We start from the raw sequence: 19,890 nt of genomic DNA on the forward strand, positions 1-19,890 counted from the left end.
AAGAAAAAGAAGAAGAAAAAAAAAAAAAAAAAAAAAAAAAAAAGGATGAGATATACCTAACTTTCTATTCTTATTGATACATGTAAGGTATAATCTAGTCCCTTTTTATATGTAATCATTAAACCATGTAAATAAAAATAGCAATAGGTAGTTATGTGTATAGTTGGCATTACTAATTATAGTCATATCCATATGAGTTTGGATCTATTTTCTGTTCTTAATTAACCCTTCTCTAACAACATAAAAGCCATCCTTGGAAATAGACGCTAAAGATGTGGGATCCCAATACCCACTGATTTCTCCCAATGCTTCTTTATTCACAGCACTTGTTTCTATTTGATTCTTTAAATCATCAAGCGTCAACTTTTTTGTTTCCCTAGGTAATATTCTTGCATGTTGAGGCTTAAATGTTTTGTCATTGGAAAGTTCTACCGAATGTAATTTGTTAATAAACGATATCTGTGTGGATAAATTCTTTCTTATTTTTTCGAGTTTTTCAGCTGATGATATTTGAGGTAAGCCTGACAATTTTAAAAGTCTGGATATATCTTGATTGGAGGGAATAACCATATTACTTTGTTGTGATTCATCGACCTTTAAAAAGTCGTTAACTGACCATTCACAACTCTCTGGTTTCAAATATTGTTCAATTTCTTCAATACTTTTAAATTCTGGACCAACAGATGATGACTTAAATCTAAGAATTTTTAATTTTGGCACTATTTTATTAATCATGGTTATTATTAATTTATTTTTTTTCTTTTATTCTTATTCTTATTCTTTTTTTTTTTTTTTTTTTTTTTTTAGCTTTAAACTTATATAAAGGGGATTCTGGAAGGAAATAAAAAAGGAGAGTTGTTTTATATTATCTAAAAAAGGTTCGATTATATAATTAAAATTAGAATTAGAATCAGAGATAATAATAATAATGATATAAACCTTGAATTCGTTTAAAGTCTTTGTAATTATTTATTATTATTATTTTTTTCTTTTTTTTTTTTTTTTTTTTTTTTTAAAGAAATATGGACAATGCATTTATCTTACAGTCCGAGCCACTTTCGGAATACATATTTTTTTTCTTATTTGATGAGGTTAACGTTTCTTTTTTTTTCTTTTTTTTTTCTTTTTTTTTTTGTTTTTGTTTTCTTTTTTCCTTTTTCTTTTTCTTTTTTTCTAAAACTCAAAAATTTTTCAAGATATAATTACTATGATGCTTTTGTTCTCTTCAAATAATTACCTTATCATTGAGTCACAAAACACTTATATTTATATATATTTCTTTTTTTATTTAAACTGTAAAGAAAAGGAATATCTATATATACATAGTTTTGACCCGATATAGCAAGTGAAAAAAATAAATAATGAGAATCAAAAAGAAGAATACATCCGGTAATGCCCATAATTTCATTACTAGAACACAAGCAGTTCGTAAATTGCAACTATCTCTAGCTGATTTTAGAAGATTATGTATTTTCAAAGGTATTTATCCAAGGGAACCAAGAAACAAGAAAAAGGCTAACAAAGGTTCTACTGCACCTGTTACCTTTTATTATACTAAAGATATTCAATATTTAATGCATGAACCTATTTTGGCTAAATTTAGAGAACATAAAACTTTCATTAAGAAGGTCACTAAAGCCTTGGGTAAAGGTCAAGTTAATACAGCCTCCAAATTAGAATCTAAAAGACCACAATACACATTGGATCATGTTATCAAAGAACGTTATCCATCTTTTCCAGAAGCTTTAAGAGATATTGATGATGCTTTGAATATGTTATTTTTATTTGCTAATTTGCCAGCTACTGACAAAATTACCTCTAAAGTTACACAAGAAGCTACTAAATTGACCAATCAGTGGTTGGCCTATGTTGCAAGAGAAAGACTAGTACAAAAGGTTTTTGTTTCTATCAAAGGTGTTTATTATAGTGCTACTGTTAAGGGGGAAGAAATCAGATGGATTGTCCCATATAAATTCCCAGAGAATATCCCAAACGATGTTGATTTTAGAATCATGTTAACCTTTTTGGAATTTTATTCTACCCTGGTCCACTTTGTTTTATATAAATTGTACCATGACGCTGGTTTAGTCTATCCACCAACATTGGATTTAAACAAAGAAAAAAGCATTGGTGGTTTGAGTTCTTATGTTTTAGAAGAAAACAAGGGCGATGCCACTAATGTTGCCAAAGTCACTGGCGTTGTGTTGAGTAGTAAAGAAAATGCTCGGAAGTTGGATGCCGTCACTTTACAGGATGCTATGAACGCCGATTCCAAAAGTGAAAAACTTACTGAACAGATAAAAGACGATTACAAGGATGAAAATCCCGCAGAAACTGAACTAGACGTTTTTGAAGATAACAACAAGAATAAAGGTGATGTTTTGGAACAGCCTTCTAAATACAGTTCCCCTACCTCCATCTTGTTTAAAAACTTTGTATTCTATATTGGTAGAGAGGTTCCAATTGACATATTGGAATTTTTGATTTTATCCTGCGGTGGTAAAGTGATAATTGAAGCTGAGTTAGATCAATTAGAAGACAAATCCAAAATTGATTTAAGTAACATAACGCATCAAATCTGTGATAGACCAATAATCAAGAATAAGGTTGTTGGTAGAACCTATGTCCAACCGCAATGGGTTTTTGATTCTATTAATAAGGGTGAATTAGTTTCTGCCAATCTATACTTACCAGGCGAGACTCTACCTCCCCATTTATCCCCATGGGGTGATTCTGTCGGTTATGATCCATTGGCTGAAGAAGAAGAACAGCAAGATGAAGAAGAAGGTGAAGAAGAGGAAGAAGAAGGTGATATTTCAGAAGACGACAAGGGTGGTGAAGAAATAGAGGATGATGTGGATGAAGATCTAGTTGCTCAGAAAGAATTAGAATTAGAGGCAAAAGGTGTGGCTTATTCAGATGTTAAAGACAAATTATTGCCATCTAAGAAGAGAAAGGTTGCCGAAGATGGCGATGAAGATAAAGATTTGAAATTGATTATGATGAGTAACAAGCAACGTAAACTATACAAGAAAATGCAATATTCTAATAATCAGAAAGAAGAAAGAGTTGAAACTTTAAAGAAAAAGAAAAAGGAAATTGCCAAAAAGAAGAAACAATTGAAAAACTCGAAATGAGCGAGTGAATCTGCAACTTAAAAATGGTGGCATTAGTTAAATTGTTTTTACTTTAATATCCTTTTTTCTTTTTTCTTTTTTCTTTTTTTTTTTCTTTGTTTTGTTTTTAGATTTATATATAGATATATATAAATATATTTCTTTTTTGTCCATGCATGTACATTAAATTTTAATTTAGTTTTTATTTTTATATCAAAAAATAGAAGAGATTGAAAGAAGCTTTTCCTCTTTAATAATCTCTAATTTTCGAATCCATTGCTTGTCTATCAGGAACTTGTAAATCTATATATCCTCTTAAAGTTCTCTTTAAATGTAGTAGGCTGGTAGTGGCTCGTTTAATATTTTCAATATCAGTGACTTGCTCCACATTGGAATAAGCCCTAATTAAATAACCGCCAGAGGTAATATCAGTGGTGGACAGGTTGTTTATATCTCCATAATGCTCAATTTTATATATATCAATTATTAAATAGGGTTGATAAAATATTCTATATCCCCTAGATTTATAACAAAAGTCTAGTTCAAAGCCCAGACTGGTCATGAAGACATTTATTCCATTTTCGGTGCCATTAACTAAGGATTCAGTAATATTTTGAAGGGAAACCTCTCTATTATTACCAGCAGCTGGAATATCGCTTGCTGATATAGCCCAAAGTTTTTCAGGTGTATTTATTAAACCTGATATTGTGGTGGGTTTTGTTGTGTTCGTTGTAGTTGACAATTTTAATCTATTCTGTTGCTCATGAGTATAAGCTTCACCTGTATTATCCATGTCGATATCTCTGGGTATTACTGGTTTATACATTACATTGATATTTTCAAATTTAATTGCTGGAGTACTGGAAATTGCTGTTAATGTTTTCAAACATAAAGCCAGGGAAGAATCATCAATGCTAGAAACTAAACTTACTTGTTGAACCATATTTATTTGGGGAGAGAGAATAGAAGCTAAATAAGCAATTATAAATGAAGTTATTTTAAAATAAATCTTTATCTTTTTGTGCTTTAGCTTGGTTTCTTTAATATCACAGAATTGCTTTTTAAAGAATCAAAAACATGTACAATTTTATGAATTAAAAGTTAAAAAAATAAAAAAAAAAAGTCAAGTGAACCAGGAAAAAGGAAAAAGGAAAAAGGAAAAAGGAAAAAAAAAAAAGAGGGAAAAAAAAATCTTTGTGAATTTCTTTTTAGATAAAAAAAAGAAAAAATTTGCAACTCTAACTGATTTTATACTAAAGAAAAGCATTTAAATAAAAAAAAAAAATTGGTATTTAATACAAAATTTAAATTTAAAAGATAAAGGAAAGATTAAAAATACCAATAAGAATGACACAAGTAGATATCCCACGTGAAGTGATCAATAAATTAATGTTTTTCACTGCTGCGATGGTAATATTTCCATTAGTTACTTTTTTTGCAACTCAATATTATACTACAAATACTATTGTATCCGGTGGTTTAGCTGCATTGGCTGCGAATATAGTTTTAGTCAGCTATTGTGTCGTGGCATTCACCGAGAAACTACCTAGTGCTGACGGCGAGGAAACTTCAGAAATGAAGGATAAAAAAGAAAAATAAATATGTATATATGACGAATCTGGTGTTTATAAACAGGCATATTTTATTTTGATATTACTGTTAAATACTTATATATATATATATATATATAGATAAATGTATATTTTATAAAATAAAATAAAAATAAAAATAAGGCGTGAAAGCAGCTAATTTACCTTTTTTAATGGATTATTAGATTTTTGTAATGCACCGTATGAGATAGTGATGGAACTTGTCCATTGGATAGCAAAAATTAAAACTAAAATTAAAATGAAGCTAACTATCAAACACATCAATAACCCTTCAGTCCAAATTTGGCTTAAACTATCATCTACAATTTTGGAAGTATCAGCATGATCAATGATGTCGTTATCCTCGCTTACAAAAAGGGTAGTTTCCTTAATATTATTCTTGTGATGTTTAGCTGATTGGATGACAATATTGTCGATGTTGCTGTATTTATATTCTAAAGCCTCATACAATTGATTCAAGTAATCGGCTAAAGAATCTAGGTTATAATAATCACCAGTAAATTTAAAAATAGCAACACTAGTTTCGTTTTCATTTTTAAATAATTGAAAGGAAGTAAATGAAATATCTAGAGTATCCCCAACGGAAAAAAGGGACACAGAATCGCTAAAGTCATCATTGTTATCAGCATCGGCTTCTAAAACGGTGGTAATTTCTCTATCAAAGAAATCACTTAAAAACCCGTAATCATTATTATAATAACCCGCTTCAAAGTTATAATACAAAGGATAACTATCAAATTGTAAAACAATTAATGGTTCTTCAGGATTGGCTACGGTGTACAAATCGCTGACTGAAGAGATATGATCCAAATCATTGTATACTTTAGAATTCAATGACATAAATGAAAACATGTTCTTAATATCTCTATCTGTATTAGTAACAACGGTGTCTTCAGTGGCCTTTGCCACCTTAAATAAGGTTGATACTAAGACAGTAACACAAAATAGTAAACCCAGTATATGATTAGTGGTGGTAAATTTCATTTATTATTTCTCCTTAAAGTACGGTTTTTTCTTTTTTTCTTTCTTTTTTTCTTTTTTTCTTTCTTCCTTTACTTGGCTATTTAGAAGTGTATTAGTTTCCTTTTCCTTAATTTGATAACCCGTTTTTTTGACAGGAATTTAAAGAAATTGGTTTAAATAGTAAAATTTTCGAAGCGCATTAAATCAAACTATTTAATTGCAACTGGTGTTAATAACAGCTCGTGTTAATAACGAAACTTTGTTTTAAAAAAAAAAATGGTTGCAAAAAAATTAAAAAATAAAAAAAATAAAAAATAAAAAATAAAAAATTTGCAGTTGGTGTATAATATTTTTTTTTCACTTTTTCCTTGGTTAAAATATTTGTACGCTTTTTTTTTTAATGTATACGTCAATGATGCTATGCAAAGGGTAAACTATAAAGTGTAAACTATGTTTTCTAACTATGTACCGGATACCTGTGGCTAATTTAATCCAAAGGTTTGGTACTCTGGCCGAGTGGTCTAAGGCGTCAGGTTAAGGTCCTGGTCTCTACGGAGGCGCGAGTTCGAACCTCGCGAGTATCAAAGTTGTTATCACTTAATTATGAATTTTTTTTTTTTTCTTTTTTTTTTTGTGGAGGTGAAATTTATTTTATTTTATTTTATTTTATTTTATTTTATTTTATTTTTGGAGAGAGAAAGAAAGAGAGAGCGGGTAAGATGACAATCACAAATAGCAACGTTAGATAAATAATACCATGTATTATTTTATTGTGTGTAGTTTTTGTTTTTATCAATATTTGTTTACGTTTTGGCTAAATCAGGAAGGACCGCCCCTTCATGGTAAACATAAACAAAAAGAAAGCTATAAATTAATGTGGATCAAACAATTCTTAAACTTGTACTTAAATATTATACTAAAAATAAACAAATACATAAATAAATAAATAAATAAATAATAAAAAAAAAAAGTAAATAAAAAAATTCTCATCTTATTTGCCTGTATTTACTCCGTTGTGTCGCATTTTCTGTGAGTGTCACAACCCTGTCTAGAAATATTCGTACACAAACATTTATTTGTTTATGTTTACATTTTCAATGCTTTATTTTTTTGTTTTTGTTTTTGTGAAATGCCCTCGAATTCATTAACAAAAACAAAAAAATATATTTAATACCACAAACAAAGATTATCTGAATAAATTGAGGGTACAAGTTTTTCCACTTATACAAGTACCACTATTTAGGTTAATAACTTTACAAATCCTACTATTTTTATCATTGTGTTTGGTCTTTATGCCTTGGTTTTTTTTTCTTTTTTTTTTTCTTTTTTTTTTTTGTGCTTCTTAAATGAAAATCTGAATTAATTAATTTTTAAAAAAATTCTGTCAATACAAAGTGCATTTTTGTTATATAATCCTCAATATCATACTTTTTTATTATTTGTGAAAAGTTTTCTCCATATCAAGAAATTCTCGTTGCTTCATTTTAGTTATTCATTATAATCACTATATTTAGCTAGTCTTTTTTGTTCTGTTTTATGTTTTTGTTATTGTTATTTCCCAATTGATACAATTTTTTTTTTTTTTGATATTTAAAGATTGTTTGTTGCTAACATTAAAATTAACAGCTTCAAAAGCTTATTCTATTTAAATATCATAGAATATTCCTTGCTTCATCCAACTTCACAACTTTGTTTATTTTATTAAACTGCTTATATTTTATACTGAAATATAAGGTCACATTCAATTCATATCCTTCCCTTACTTTCTTCCTGGTTTTTTTTTCTTTTTCTTTTTCCTTTTTTTTTTTTTTTTTTTTTTTTTTAATAAAACTTTCTTCTTTCCCATTTCTAAGTTAATCTACTGTTGTCGTGATCAAGAAGGGTACTTGTAAGAAGATATTAGGAAGAAGCAAAATAAGAATAATATCAATTCTAGCGTGGTTATTTTAGTTTTTATTTATTTGTTTATCTTTTTTTCTTTTTTTTTTTTTTTTTTTTTTCGTTTCTGCTTTGCTTTCAAGAAAGAAGAATAAAAATAAAATTAATCTGAGATCAAATTCATCCTGAACTAGTTCCGTTAAAGTTTATTATATCTTTTTTAAAAGGGAAAAAAAAAATTTTTATTCATATATTGATAATGTCTTCGAATAATAATGAAAACGAACAATTTGGGCATCATATTTTGTTACACAATAATAATTTAATCAAAAACGGCAATGCTATTAATAATGCAAATAATAGTAATAATGTCAACAATCCTAATATCAACGAAGGTATAAGTGGTAATATCCAAAATAGAGCAAGATTTTTAAGGTCTTCGATTAATTTACCGGCTCAATTTTTAAAAAGATCCGCTCTAACAAATGTCACTAATACTACTCCAGACCCATTTAATAGTGATAACGATGGTTTAAGGGGAGCAACTACTGGTATTCCATCGATGCTTAAACCGAGTACTGTTAAAGCTACAGGTGTTCTCTCCTCTTCGAGGAATTTAGCTAACAACAATAATAGTTCTAAATATCATATGCCACAGCAACAAGAGGCTATCCATTTGCACCATTCCAATATCTCAAATAATAGAAACACGACTACTGTCAATAATAACGTAGATATTGGTAATAGGGAGAATAAAGGGAACAAGGAAAATATAGATCCAGCTACAACAGAATTGGCAAAAAGTATAGAAAAAGCTACTATATCTTCTATTAATAACCCTAATGTGGCAAGCATTTCAACGATAGAAAAAAAGTCATTAAGAACAATTAATAATAATGCTAATGAACAGCAACATAATAGTTTAGAGAATGGTCAAAAATCTGCAATAAACAGTAATATCAACTTAAACGAAAAGAGATTTGAAAATCCGATGAAAAGACCTATTTCAACACTGGTAGAAAGCGAGGACCCTAAGAAGTTTAAATTTTCTGATAGTAAGGGTACAGAGTATGAATGGGAAGATTTAGATGCCGAAGACGCTAATGATCCATTCATGGTAAGTGAATACGTTGTTGATGTTTTTGAATATCTGCATAATTTAGAAGTGATAACGCTACCCAACAAAAACGATCTGTATAAGCATCCTAACATTCATCAAAACAGAGACATCTTGGTCAACTGGATGGTCAAAATACATAACAAATTTGGTTTACTACCTGAAACTCTATTTTTAGCTTTAAACATTATGGATAGATTTTTGTGCAAGGAAAGGGTTCAATTGGATAAGCTTCAGCTAGTGGGGACAGCCTCCCTATTTATTGCTTCTAAATATGAAGAAGTTTATTCCCCTAGTGTTAGACATTTTGCTCAAGAAACTGATGGTGCATGCGACGAAGAAGAAATTAAAGAAGGTGAAAAATTTATATTGCAAACTTTGGATTTTAATTTAAATTACCCTAATCCGATGAATTTCTTAAGAAGAATTAGTAAAGCCGATGATTATGACATTCAATCAAGAACTTTAGCTAAATATTTATTAGAAATAAGTGTAGTTGATTTCAGGTTCATTGGAATATTACCCTCGATGTGTGCTGCCGCCGCTATGTTTATTTCAAGAAAAATGTTAGGGAAAGGTTACTGGGATGGTAACTTAATACATTATAGTGGAGGTTACACGAAGGAAGATTTAGCACCTGTATGTCAAATGATTATGGATTACTTGGAACAGCCGGTGGTGCATGATGAATTTTTCAAGAAATATGCTTCAAGAAGATTTATCAAAGCAAGTGCAATTTCCAGACAATGGGCCAAAAAAGTTATATCGCAAGGTTACGACGTTATGAACCTACATGAAAATTAAAACTTATATGTTTTATCTATTTTTCTGCGTATATATTCTACCCATTTTTGACTTTATCATCCTTAATTTTTTATTTTTTTTTTTTTTTTGTTTTGTATTTCTAGTTCATTTTTTTAATTTTTTATCATGGAAAATAGGGGAAAAAAAAGAAAAAAAAAGTATTGCATATACTGACACTGTCACCTGGCATTAAAATAAAATGAAATCGAAAAGGCGGGAGGGGAAAAAAATACTAATGAAATTTACAAAAAACTTTTTTTTTTTTTTTTATTTTTTTTTTTTTTTTTTTTTTTTGTTGCTTCGAATATAAATAATAAGTTGACAATTGCATTCTGTTAGATACCCAAGAGTGGCCAATGAACCAATGAACCCGCAATCAAATAATTAGCATTCAATATATTTGCACTCTTTTTATTATTTAGAAAGACTAAAAAGCTAATTACTTGAATAATAGTATGCGCTACTGAATGATAATATTATTTTTCCCATAGGTTTATTCGTTTTACTTTATTGTTTTGATTTGTTTTCCTTTTTTTTTTTTTTTTTTTTTTTCTTTTTCTGACCCTTCACTTTAAATATAGTTATAAGTTTAATAAATAATTTCAAATATAATATAATATAATATAATGATAATAATTACTATTTTATTACAAAAAAATGCATTTATAAAACCCTATGATAAAAGGAAGGGAGGATGTTTTTTTTTTTAAAAAAAAGGACCTATAAGTTACTAGTGAACATTTTTATTTTACCACTTTTCTGGAGATCATATCTAGCCAAAAAAGGTTAATAATTGATAAGTGGTACAATTTGTTAAAAATAAATTAACTTCAAGCATTGAGATACAAATGAAAAACAACATTTTAATCGCTAGATACCCTTTGGTGGAAAATATATTAAATACACTTCACATGTATAAAAAGAAATTAAAATCAAAAAAAAAAAAAAAAAAAAAAAAAAATGACTTTAATGATATAATACAAAGAAGAATGGAAAAAGGTAAAATGAAGTGAAATCTATAAAAAAAAATATTGAAATATACATATAATTATTTGTTGCGTTTTTTTTTTTTTTCTTTTCTTTTTTGCGTACGGCAAATAAATATAATTAAATCTGCCTCTTTGTTATCCAAATAGGTTTTTATTTTTTTTACTTTATTGTATTTTAAAATAAATTAATGACTGGGTGTAAAAATATTACATTGCTTTTTAGACTTAGCAGTACTGGAAGGAGTAAAGGTGACATCATTTTGTTCCTTACCATCTGTTATTACAGATACACACCAACTTTTTGCTATATTATAAACTTTGCCGTACATTTTACTCTTATATTTAGTATGAAGAGCAGATAGTTCAGTGGAAGGAAAAGCAACTTCCGTTATCAAAGTTAAAATATCATCTTGCAAAATCGTGTCATTTAATGGATCATAACCACCGCTGTAATGTTCCAAAGTTTTGTCCCATATTGGTTTTTTATTAAAAACTGATCTAGCACAAAACATGGCCATGCAACTTAATCTAGAAGGCTTGGCAGATATAAATTTAGAACAGCAAATGCTATATTCCAAAAAAAACTTGGCAACTGTTCTACATTTGAAATCATATCCATCAGCTTTACTTATTCTTCTCAAAAAATTTAACGGATTTGGGTAAGCCAAGTCAAATTGTAAAGTTTGTAAAATATACATTTCAGCATCTCTTATATTCCCCTCGTCATAAGCGTCGTCTGTCATATAACTATATTTTTTTATTTTGGGTAATACAACTTCTTCGAATTTTGCAGCTATAAATAAGCTTGTAATGGCTACTAATTGTAATTTAGAAAGACTAATTTTTTTCAGACTCATAAATCTATCCATAATATTGATAGCCAGAAAAAGTGTTTCTGGGAACAATTTAAAACTTTGATGAACTTGAATCAGCCAATCTACCAAAACGGCTCTTAAGGAAGGCCTTAAATATACAGAACTAGTTTTCAATTCGACATAGTTGAATTGCGGTATTAAATTAAATGAAGAAGACTCTTTTTCATACAGAAAACTAAATATTTCATCTGTATATTCAGTAACCATGGTGATATCATTAGCTTCCTCGGAATCTAGATCTTTGTAAGTATTAGTGTTATTTGATTTGGAACTTGTAGCTCCGCTGCTTGGTACTAAAGTAGTTTCATTGCATTTTCTTGATGTTGAAGTTACAGAAGAGGAAAATTTTATTCTTTTTGGCGAAGATAAAGGTAACTTAGTATCATCCTCATCAACGTAAAATTCTGTCTTAGTATCGATGCAGTCGTTATTATTTGTATATGCTTTGTCTATACCGGTAATACTGGTATCCTGATCATTATAGATAAATCTTTTTCTTGAGATAGAGGAAGACTTGGTGTTGTAGGTAGATGCATGTTCTTCTTTTGTGGTAATAGTACCAGCAACAGCAGTATCCTTGACAGGATGCGTTGATATGTTTTCACTTTTGGTAATAGAAGAGGAAGATATAGAAAGAGGTGGTGGAGAAGAGCTTGAAGCATACGCATTAGAACAAGAATTTTCCAAAAAAAAAGTATCTTCTTTATTTGAGTCATTTGCTGCTGCGTTTTTTAGAATAGTTGCGGGTAAAGCCAAGCGGTTATTTCTATTAACTTCAGCCAATGCGATTCTTTTCCCAGAACTGTTTAACGTGATATCTATAGTACTATTTTTGTGTTTATGCTGATTCTGAATTCTACTACTACTAGCTGGAAGTATAGAGGAAGCAATATATTTGTTGTTGTTGTTGTTGTTAGTATTATTATTAGTAGTATTAGTAGTAGTAGCAGCAGTAGTAGTAGTATTGGTGACGGGTAGGGTAGGTGTACTGATTCCAAATTTTTTATTATTATTCGAGATATCAGCATTTTCTTTTGATATAGATCCAGAACCAGGGCTGTACATGTTACTATTAGTGTTAATACCTTTACCTGACATTATTCCTGTTGTTTTCCCCTCAATTGCTTAGTTTGACCTTTGATTTTTTTTTTTTTATATTATTGAAACAATATTTCTTAATAATTGGTTTATTTAACTGGAATAAAGGTAAAAATATATAGGAAAAAGTAAGTTGCAGAAAACGCTACAATACTGTTGAATTATTATATATATATATTTAAAAAAAAATAAACTTAGTTGAAGATACTATTAATTTTATTTTTTTTTTTTTTTTTTTTTTTTTTAATGGAAACCAGCCAAAAAATAAAAAATAAAATTTGAAATGAAATATTAATATACGTTAATAAAGTTGAGTTATTTAGTATTTTATTCTTTTTTAAAAAAAAAAAGTGTTAAACAATGTTGAAATTTTAAGTAGAAATGGATAAAAAATCTTATTTTTGTGTATTTTGGCGTTTTTTGGTGTTTTTTGGTGTTTTTTTTTTATGGTGACAAGAAAAAAGGGAATGTGCGGTGGTTTCTGTAAGAGTGACACGTATTTTTTTCTCTAATATTTTAACGCGTTAATTAATACTTTTTTTTTTTTTTTTTCTTTTTTTCTTTTTTTGTTTGTCTTTTTGTAGTTAACTTTAATTCTAATTTCTGACACAGAGACAAAAAAAAAATAAATAAATAAATTAATTGGTTTTTAATACTTTGCTAGAAAGCCTGGCACGTTTAATCTGTCACCAACAAAAAGAAAAAAAGGAAAACTTGTGTATCCAACAAAAAAGAGTTTCGGCCTTTTTAGTGCTCGGACATATACAAATGAGATGCAATAGATCTCATTCTACTGTCATCTTGTGCACTGTTTTCTCTTTAGCAAACACGGCATTACTTTATAATTTCTAATTTAATAACTTTATCTCTCTATCTTATCTTTTCATTCCAGCTTATCTTAACTTTTAATTAATAAAGATAATAAAAATAAAAATATGTCCAAGAAAGAAAACAATAAAAAATAAATAAAAAATAAAAGATAAAAATAAAAAAAAAATTATATATATTTGGCCTCTTATTCTGAATAATCTTCAAAAGGTTCTGTTTCGGTTCAACTAAGAGACCACAATAAACAGAAACAACAAAATATACAACAACAAGAATGGGTTTTATGGAACATTTAAACAAAATTAAGAGATGGATTAGCGGTGATCCCTTAGAAGGTGAAACTTATGATGAAGTACACGTTAAAGACTTACCACATATTGAAGATAACGACGGTGCTTTAATTGCTGTTTCTTCTGGTAAACACGAGTTATCTCCAGTTGTTAGCGCAAAGTATCATATCCAACCAGGCGAGGGAAAACCGGACAACATTGATGATAAAATTTAAAAAGTGTCTTCATTGTTGTTACTCTTAATATTAATTATGGATGGTGCTATATGGTACAAGTTACCTTCAAATAGAATATAATATAAATATGATATAAATATAATACAGATATAATATAACAGTTTATTAAATAACATTCATTTATTTGGCAGGTAAAAGGTATAATAGTAAGTATCGGAACTATTGTATTCTATGTTGTAAATGGAAAACTTGGACAAGTATTTATTTCGGAATTTATAAGTTGTCGGATTTACTTTTTTTTTTTTTTTTTTTTGGTTTAATTTGTAACACGTGGTCGAATATGTGTTTTATATTACCCGGAACAACTATGGTTGTTGGTGTCACTTTGTACGGATGGAAAAGGAATAAAACAAAACAAAACAAAACAAAAACAAAACTAAAAAAGGGGCACTCAGCGTAGCGAGAAACAATGTCTTTTTTTTTTTTTTTTTTTTTTTTTTTTTTCATTTTCTTATTTGGTAAAAAGTGGCAATGAAAAATACGAAATCTTTTTTGTTCAGTTCTACACGATATTCTATGCGCTTTTGGTTTATTAATAACTCAATCCATAAAAGGAAAGAAAGAAAGAAAGAATAAAAATAAAAATAAAAATAATAATCTTTCTAGTCTTTTAAATTCAATTTTTAGCCTTTTTCCTGTTCTTTTTTTTTTTTTTTTTTTTACTTTTGTGCATTTTTTTTATCTTCTAATTATTCTTGCCCTTTTTCTTCTAAAACAGTATTACCTAAATCTTACCTTTGATACACTAGATTAAATACAAAAATAAAAAAAACTACACACATCACTAACATCATACTACACACACAAAAATAATGAGTGGTGATTTACCAATTGATTTCACTGAACAGGCTGACTTGCCTAGTTTGGGGATCTCTCCTCAATTTCTAGATTTTAGATCAACAACTTTTGAAAGCGACAACTATGTATGTGTTCGTGAAACCATAAATAACCAAAATACTGTTTCTATTGTTGACTTGAAAAATAACAACCAGGTCACCAAAAAAAACATGGGTGGTGATAACGCCATAATGCATCCTTCCAAAAACGTTATTAGTGTTAGAGCCAACGGCACTTTGGTTCAAATCTTTGATTTAACTTCTAAAGCTAAATTAAAGTCTTTTACCATGGAAGAACCCATCCTATTTTGGAAATGGTTGAATGATGAATATCTAGGTTTCGTTACCACTAATTCCATTTTTATTTCCAATTGTTTTGATGGTCAGGTTAGCTTACCTCCTGCAAAATTAACCTTGAGACACGGTAATTTAAATAATACTCAAATCATCGATTTTACTGCAAATGTAAATATGGATTGGTTTGCTGTTGTCGGTATTCTTCAAGAAAATGGCCGTATTGCTGGTAGAATTCAATTGTATTCTAAAAGCAGAAATATCTCCCAAGCAATTGACGGCCATGTTGCTGAGTTCACCACAATTTCTTTGAACGGTAACAGTAAACCAACACAATTGTTTGTTACTGGTAACAGAAATCCCGTTACAGGCAATGGTGAATTACGTGTTATTGAAATTGAACATGATGCAACCTCTTGTCCCGTTGCTTACCCAAAAAAATTAGTCGACATTTTCTTTCCACCAGATGCCACTAATGATTTTCCAATAAGTGTCAAAATATCTGTAAAATACGGTATCATTTATTTATTAACAAAATATGGGTTCATCCATTTATATGAATTAGAAACCTGTACTAATTTGTTTGTCAATAGAATTACTGCTGAATCCGTCTTCAACTCTGCCTATTATGACAACAAGAATGGTATTGCCTGTATTAATAAAAAGGGACAAGTTTTATCTGTGGAAATCTCCACTTCTCAGATAGTTCCCTACATTTTAAACAAACTATCTAATGTTTCTCTAGCTCTAACTGTAGCAACTAGAGGGGGTTTGCCGGGCGCTGATGAATTAATTACTAAACAATTCGATACATTGATGGCACAGGGCGATTACCAAGGTGCTGCCAAGGCCGCTGCTTCCTCTGCTCAATTGAGAACACCAGCCACTATTAACAAATTAAAAAATATCCAGGCTGCTCCGGGTGCCATTTCGCCCATTTTACTGTACTTCTCCACTTTACTAGATAAGGGGAAACTAAACAAGTACGAGACAATTGAGTTGGCTAAGCCTGTCTTGCAGCAAGATAGAAAACAATTGTTTGAAAAATGGTTGAAGGAAGATAAGTTGGAGTGTTCTGAGGAATTGGGTGACACTGTCAAACCATTCGATACTACATTGGCCTTGGCCTGCTACTTGAGAGCCAACGTCCACAATAAAGTTGTTACGTCCTTGGCAGAACTACAGCAGTTTGATAAGATATTACCGTATTGTGCTAAAGTCAATTATCAGCCAAATTTCACTGTTTTGATCTCCAGTTTATTGAGATCCTCACCAGATAAGGCTTCTGAATTTGCCATCTCTTTATTACAAAACCCTGCTACATCAGGTTCTATTGATATTGAAAAAACTGCAGATATATTTTTCAGTCAAAACTATATTCAACAGGGGACTTCATTTTTGTTGGATGCTTTGAAAGGCGATACTCCAGATCAAGGTCGTTTGCAAACCCGTGTTTTAGAGGTTAATTTGCTACATGCTCCACAAGTTGCCGACGCCATTTTAGGTAATAACATGTTTTCTCATTACGACAAGACATCTATTGCTTCATTGGCTGAAAAGGCTGGTTTGTACCAAAGAGCCTTGGAAAATTATACTGACATCAAGGACATTAAGAGATGTATTGTTCACACTACTGCTTTGCCAGTCGATTGGCTAGTTTCATTTTTTGGCAAGTTAAATGTCGAACAAAGCTTAGCCTGCTTAAGAGCTTTGATGGATAACAATTTGCAAGCTAATATTCAAATCATTGTCCAAATCGCTACTAAATATTCAGATTTACTTGGTTCCAGTGTTTTAATTAAATTATTTGAGGAATACAAAGCTACCGATGGTTTATATTACTACTTGGCCTCTTTGGTTAACTTAACGGATGATAAGGATGTTGTTTTTAAATATATCCAATCTGCTGCCAAAATTGGACAATATAAAGAGGTGGAAAGAGTTGTCAGAGAGAATAACGTTTACGATCCTGAAAAAGTCAAGAATTTCTTAAAAGACGCCTCTTTACCCGATCAACTACCTTTGGTTATCGTTTGTGACCGTTTTGGTTTCATCCACGAAATGATTTTGTACTTGTACAAACAACAGAATTTCAAATTTATTGAAATTTATGTCCAACAGGTCAATCCATCCAAAACAGCACAAGTTGTTGCTGGTTTATTGGATGTTGACTGTGATGAGAAAGTTATCCAGAATTTGTTGAAAGGTGTTGTTGGTCAAGTTCCTATTGGTGAGTTGTGTGATGAAGTTGAAAAAAGGAACAAATTAAAAATTTTGTTACCATTTTTACAAGAGTCTCTAGACCATGGTATTGAAGAACAAGCTATTTATAATGCGTTGGCCAAGATCTACATTGACTCTAACAATTCTCCTGAGAAATTTTTGAAAGAAAATGACAAGTATGATACTTTGAATGTTGGTCGTTATTGTGAGAAGAGAGATCCATATTTAGCCTACATCGCCTATGATAAAGGTGAAAACGATGATGATTTAGTCAGAATTACAAATGATAACAGCATGTATAAATACCAAGCAAGATATTTGTTGAAGAGAAGCGATGTTGCTTTATGGGCAAAAGTTTTGGCTGAAGACAACGTTCACAGACGTCAATTGGTTGATGCCGTGGTTAGTATAGGTATTCCTGAGTTAACCGATCCAGAACCAATTTCCATTACTGTTCAAGCCTTCATGCAGGCTGGTTTAAAACTTGAATTGATCGAATTGTTGGAAAAGATTATCTTAGAACCATCTCCCTTCAACGAAAACAGTGCCTTGCAAGGTTTGTTAATGTTATCTGCTATTAGATATGAACCAACTAAAGTTGCTAATTATATCGAAAAGTTAGACAAATATGATCCAACAGAAATAGCTCCAATGTGTGTTGAAAATGGTTTGAATGAGGAAGCTTTTGAAATTTACGACAAGTACGAATTATATTCCAAAGCCATGAAGGTATTAGTTGAAGATATTATGTCCTTGGATAGGGGTGTCCAATATGCTGAAAAGATTGATGAACCAGGATTATGGTCTCAATTGGGGGAAGCTCAATTGAATGGTTTACGTATCCCAGAGGCTATTTCCTCCTATATCCAAGCTAATGATCCATCTAACTATATTAACGTTATTGACATTGCAGAACATGCTGGTAAGTTGGAAGAGTTAGTTCCATACTTAAAGATGGCTAGACAAACTTTAAAAGAACCAAAGATTGACAGTACTTTGATTTTATGTTATGCAGAATTAGGCAAATTGCATGAAATTGAAACCTTGTTGGATAATTCTAATGTTGCTGACCTAGAAGAAGTGGGTGATAAATTATATGCCAAGAGTGATTATAAGGCCGCTAAATTATGTTTTGTTTCTATTTCTAATTATTCTAAACTAGCTAGCACTTTAGTTCATTTAGGGGATTATCAAGCTGCCGTTGATATTGCAAGAAAGGCATCCAATATCAAAGTTTGGAAACAGGTTGATGATGCCTGTATCAAAAAGAAGGAGTTTAGATTGGCCCAAATTTGTGGTTTGAATTTGATTGTTCATGCTGAAGAGTTGGAAGAATTAGTCGAGACATACGAATCTCTAGGCTACTTTGATGAATTAATTTCTTTATTTGAAGCTGGGTTAGGTTTGGAAAGAGCCCATATGGGTATGTTTACCGAATTGGCTGTCTTGTATGTCAAATATAAACCAACCAAAGCCTATGAACATTTGAAGTTATTCTGGTCCAGAATTAACATTCCTAAAGTTATAAGAGCTTGTGAAACTGCTCATATGTGGGAAGAGTTGATTTTCTTGTACGCACATTACGATGAATGGGATAATGCCGCTTTAACTGTTATTGAAAAATCCACTACCAAATTTGACCATGAATATTTCAAAGAGATCATCGTTAAAGTTACCAACTTGGAAATATATTACAAAGCCATTAATTTCTATGTTAGTGAACACCCAACACTGTTGGTTGATTTATTAGTCGCTCTAACTCCTAGATTAGATATCACTAGGACTGTCAAGTTGTTTAAGAATTCCGATAATTTACCATTAATTAAACCATTCTTAATCAATGTATTACCTAAGAATAATACTGCCGTTAATGAAGCCTACCATGAATTATTAATTGAGGAGGGTGACTATAAGTCATTGCAAGTAACTGTTGATTCTTATGATAGATTTGATCAATTAGAGTTGGCTAAACGTTTAGAGGATAACGAATTGATTTTCTTTAAGCAAATTGCTGCCAATCTATATCGTAGAAACAAGAAGTGGGCCAGAAGTTTGGCTATTTTGAAGGAAGAAAAGTTGTGGAAGGATGCTATAGAGACAGCTACTATTTCTCAAAGTACAGAAATTGCAGAGGATTTGTTATCCTATTTTGTTGATACCGGTAATAGGGAGGCATTTGTTGCTTTGTTATACAGTGCCTATGCTTTGCTTAGATATGATTATGTTTTGGAATTATCATGGATGAATAAATTAGATGATTTTATCAGGCCATATGAAATTTCTGTTAAAAAAGAGCAAACTGATAAAATTAAAGAATTGAGTGAAAAATTAGCTAATACTAAAGTCACTGATGAACAAACTGATGGTCAAACATTGTTGTTAACCAATGGTAGTCTGGGTTCTCAAGCAACTGGTTTTTTTTAGAAACAAAATCTCCAATTTAACTTTTTTATATCTTTTTATTTTTTATTTTTATTTTTATTTTCATTTTTATTTTCATTTTTATTTTCATTTTTAAATAATGTTTTTTAGAGAATTTTTGTGTGTGTGTTATGTGATTATTATTATTTTGCAGAGGGGAAGAAAAGAAAAGAAAAAAAGGAAAAGTGGAAAATGTATATTTTTATTTTTTATGTTGTATTTGATATCATTAAGTGTATTTCCCTGGCTTTATATACTTAAATATATATATATATATGTATATGTATATTTGTGTATGTTTTTATAAGAAAA

At 30.0% G+C, this 19,890-nt stretch overlaps 9 protein-coding genes and 1 non-coding gene across 10 annotated transcripts; 6 read left to right on the forward strand and 4 right to left on the reverse strand.

Moving 5' to 3' along the window:
* Window positions 1-204: 204 nt before the first annotated feature.
* GTF1 (glutamyl-tRNA(Gln) amidotransferase subunit F) lies at window positions 205-735 on the reverse strand (the record flags this gene model as incomplete). The annotated part of the gene is made up of 1 exon (XM_046077079.1): window positions 205-735. One exon carries the CDS (start codon window positions 733-735, stop codon window positions 205-207), a length of 531 nt encoding a protein of 176 aa, XP_045934793.1.
* Window positions 736-1,361: 626 nt separating this feature from the next.
* NOP7 (mRNA-binding ribosome synthesis protein NOP7) lies at window positions 1,362-3,137 on the forward strand (the record flags this gene model as incomplete). The annotated part of the gene is made up of 1 exon (XM_046077080.1): window positions 1,362-3,137. One exon carries the CDS (start codon window positions 1,362-1,364, stop codon window positions 3,135-3,137), a length of 1,776 nt encoding a protein of 591 aa, XP_045934794.1.
* Window positions 3,138-3,366: 229 nt separating this feature from the next.
* SRB5 (Srb5p) lies at window positions 3,367-4,059 on the reverse strand (the record flags this gene model as incomplete). Its single annotated transcript, XM_046077081.1, has 1 exon — window positions 3,367-4,059. One exon carries the CDS (start codon window positions 4,057-4,059, stop codon window positions 3,367-3,369), a length of 693 nt encoding a protein of 230 aa, XP_045934795.1.
* A 404-nt stretch (window positions 4,060-4,463) lies between these two features.
* VMA21 (Vma21p) lies at window positions 4,464-4,715 on the forward strand (the record flags this gene model as incomplete). The annotated part of the gene is made up of 1 exon (XM_046077082.1): window positions 4,464-4,715. One exon carries the CDS (start codon window positions 4,464-4,466, stop codon window positions 4,713-4,715), a length of 252 nt encoding a protein of 83 aa, XP_045934796.1.
* A 146-nt stretch (window positions 4,716-4,861) lies between these two features.
* VOA1 (Voa1p) lies at window positions 4,862-5,710 on the reverse strand (the record flags this gene model as incomplete). Its single annotated transcript, XM_046077083.1, has 1 exon — window positions 4,862-5,710. The coding sequence occupies one exon, from the start codon at window positions 5,708-5,710 to the stop codon at window positions 4,862-4,864; it is 849 nt and encodes a 282-aa protein (XP_045934797.1).
* A 481-nt stretch (window positions 5,711-6,191) lies between these two features.
* Window positions 6,192-6,273, forward strand: SCDLUD_002320. The gene has a single exon. It is a non-coding gene; the product is annotated as a tRNA-Leu (tRNA).
* Window positions 6,274-7,826: 1,553 nt separating this feature from the next.
* Window positions 7,827-9,488, forward strand: CLB1 (B-type cyclin CLB1; the record flags this gene model as incomplete). The annotated part of the gene is made up of 1 exon (XM_046077084.1): window positions 7,827-9,488. The coding sequence occupies one exon, from the start codon at window positions 7,827-7,829 to the stop codon at window positions 9,486-9,488; it is 1,662 nt and encodes a 553-aa protein (XP_045934798.1).
* Window positions 9,489-10,662: 1,174 nt separating this feature from the next.
* On the reverse strand, window positions 10,663-12,450 carry SCDLUD_002322 (uncharacterized protein; the record flags this gene model as incomplete). The annotated part of the gene is made up of 1 exon (XM_046077085.1): window positions 10,663-12,450. One exon carries the CDS (start codon window positions 12,448-12,450, stop codon window positions 10,663-10,665), a length of 1,788 nt encoding a protein of 595 aa, XP_045934799.1.
* A 1,102-nt stretch (window positions 12,451-13,552) lies between these two features.
* Window positions 13,553-13,783, forward strand: SCDLUD_002323 (uncharacterized protein; the record flags this gene model as incomplete). Its single annotated transcript, XM_046076623.1, has 1 exon — window positions 13,553-13,783. One exon carries the CDS (start codon window positions 13,553-13,555, stop codon window positions 13,781-13,783), a length of 231 nt encoding a protein of 76 aa, XP_045934800.1.
* Window positions 13,784-14,616: 833 nt separating this feature from the next.
* On the forward strand, window positions 14,617-19,581 carry CHC1 (clathrin heavy chain; the record flags this gene model as incomplete). Its single annotated transcript, XM_046077086.1, has 1 exon — window positions 14,617-19,581. The coding sequence occupies one exon, from the start codon at window positions 14,617-14,619 to the stop codon at window positions 19,579-19,581; it is 4,965 nt and encodes a 1,654-aa protein (XP_045934801.1).
* Window positions 19,582-19,890: the final 309 nt, after the last annotated feature.

Source organism: Saccharomycodes ludwigii, chromosome III (genome assembly GCF_020623625.1).
Source record: "Saccharomycodes ludwigii strain NBRC 1722 chromosome III, whole genome shotgun sequence".
NCBI lineage: Eukaryota > Fungi > Ascomycota > Saccharomycetes > Saccharomycodales > Saccharomycodaceae > Saccharomycodes > Saccharomycodes ludwigii.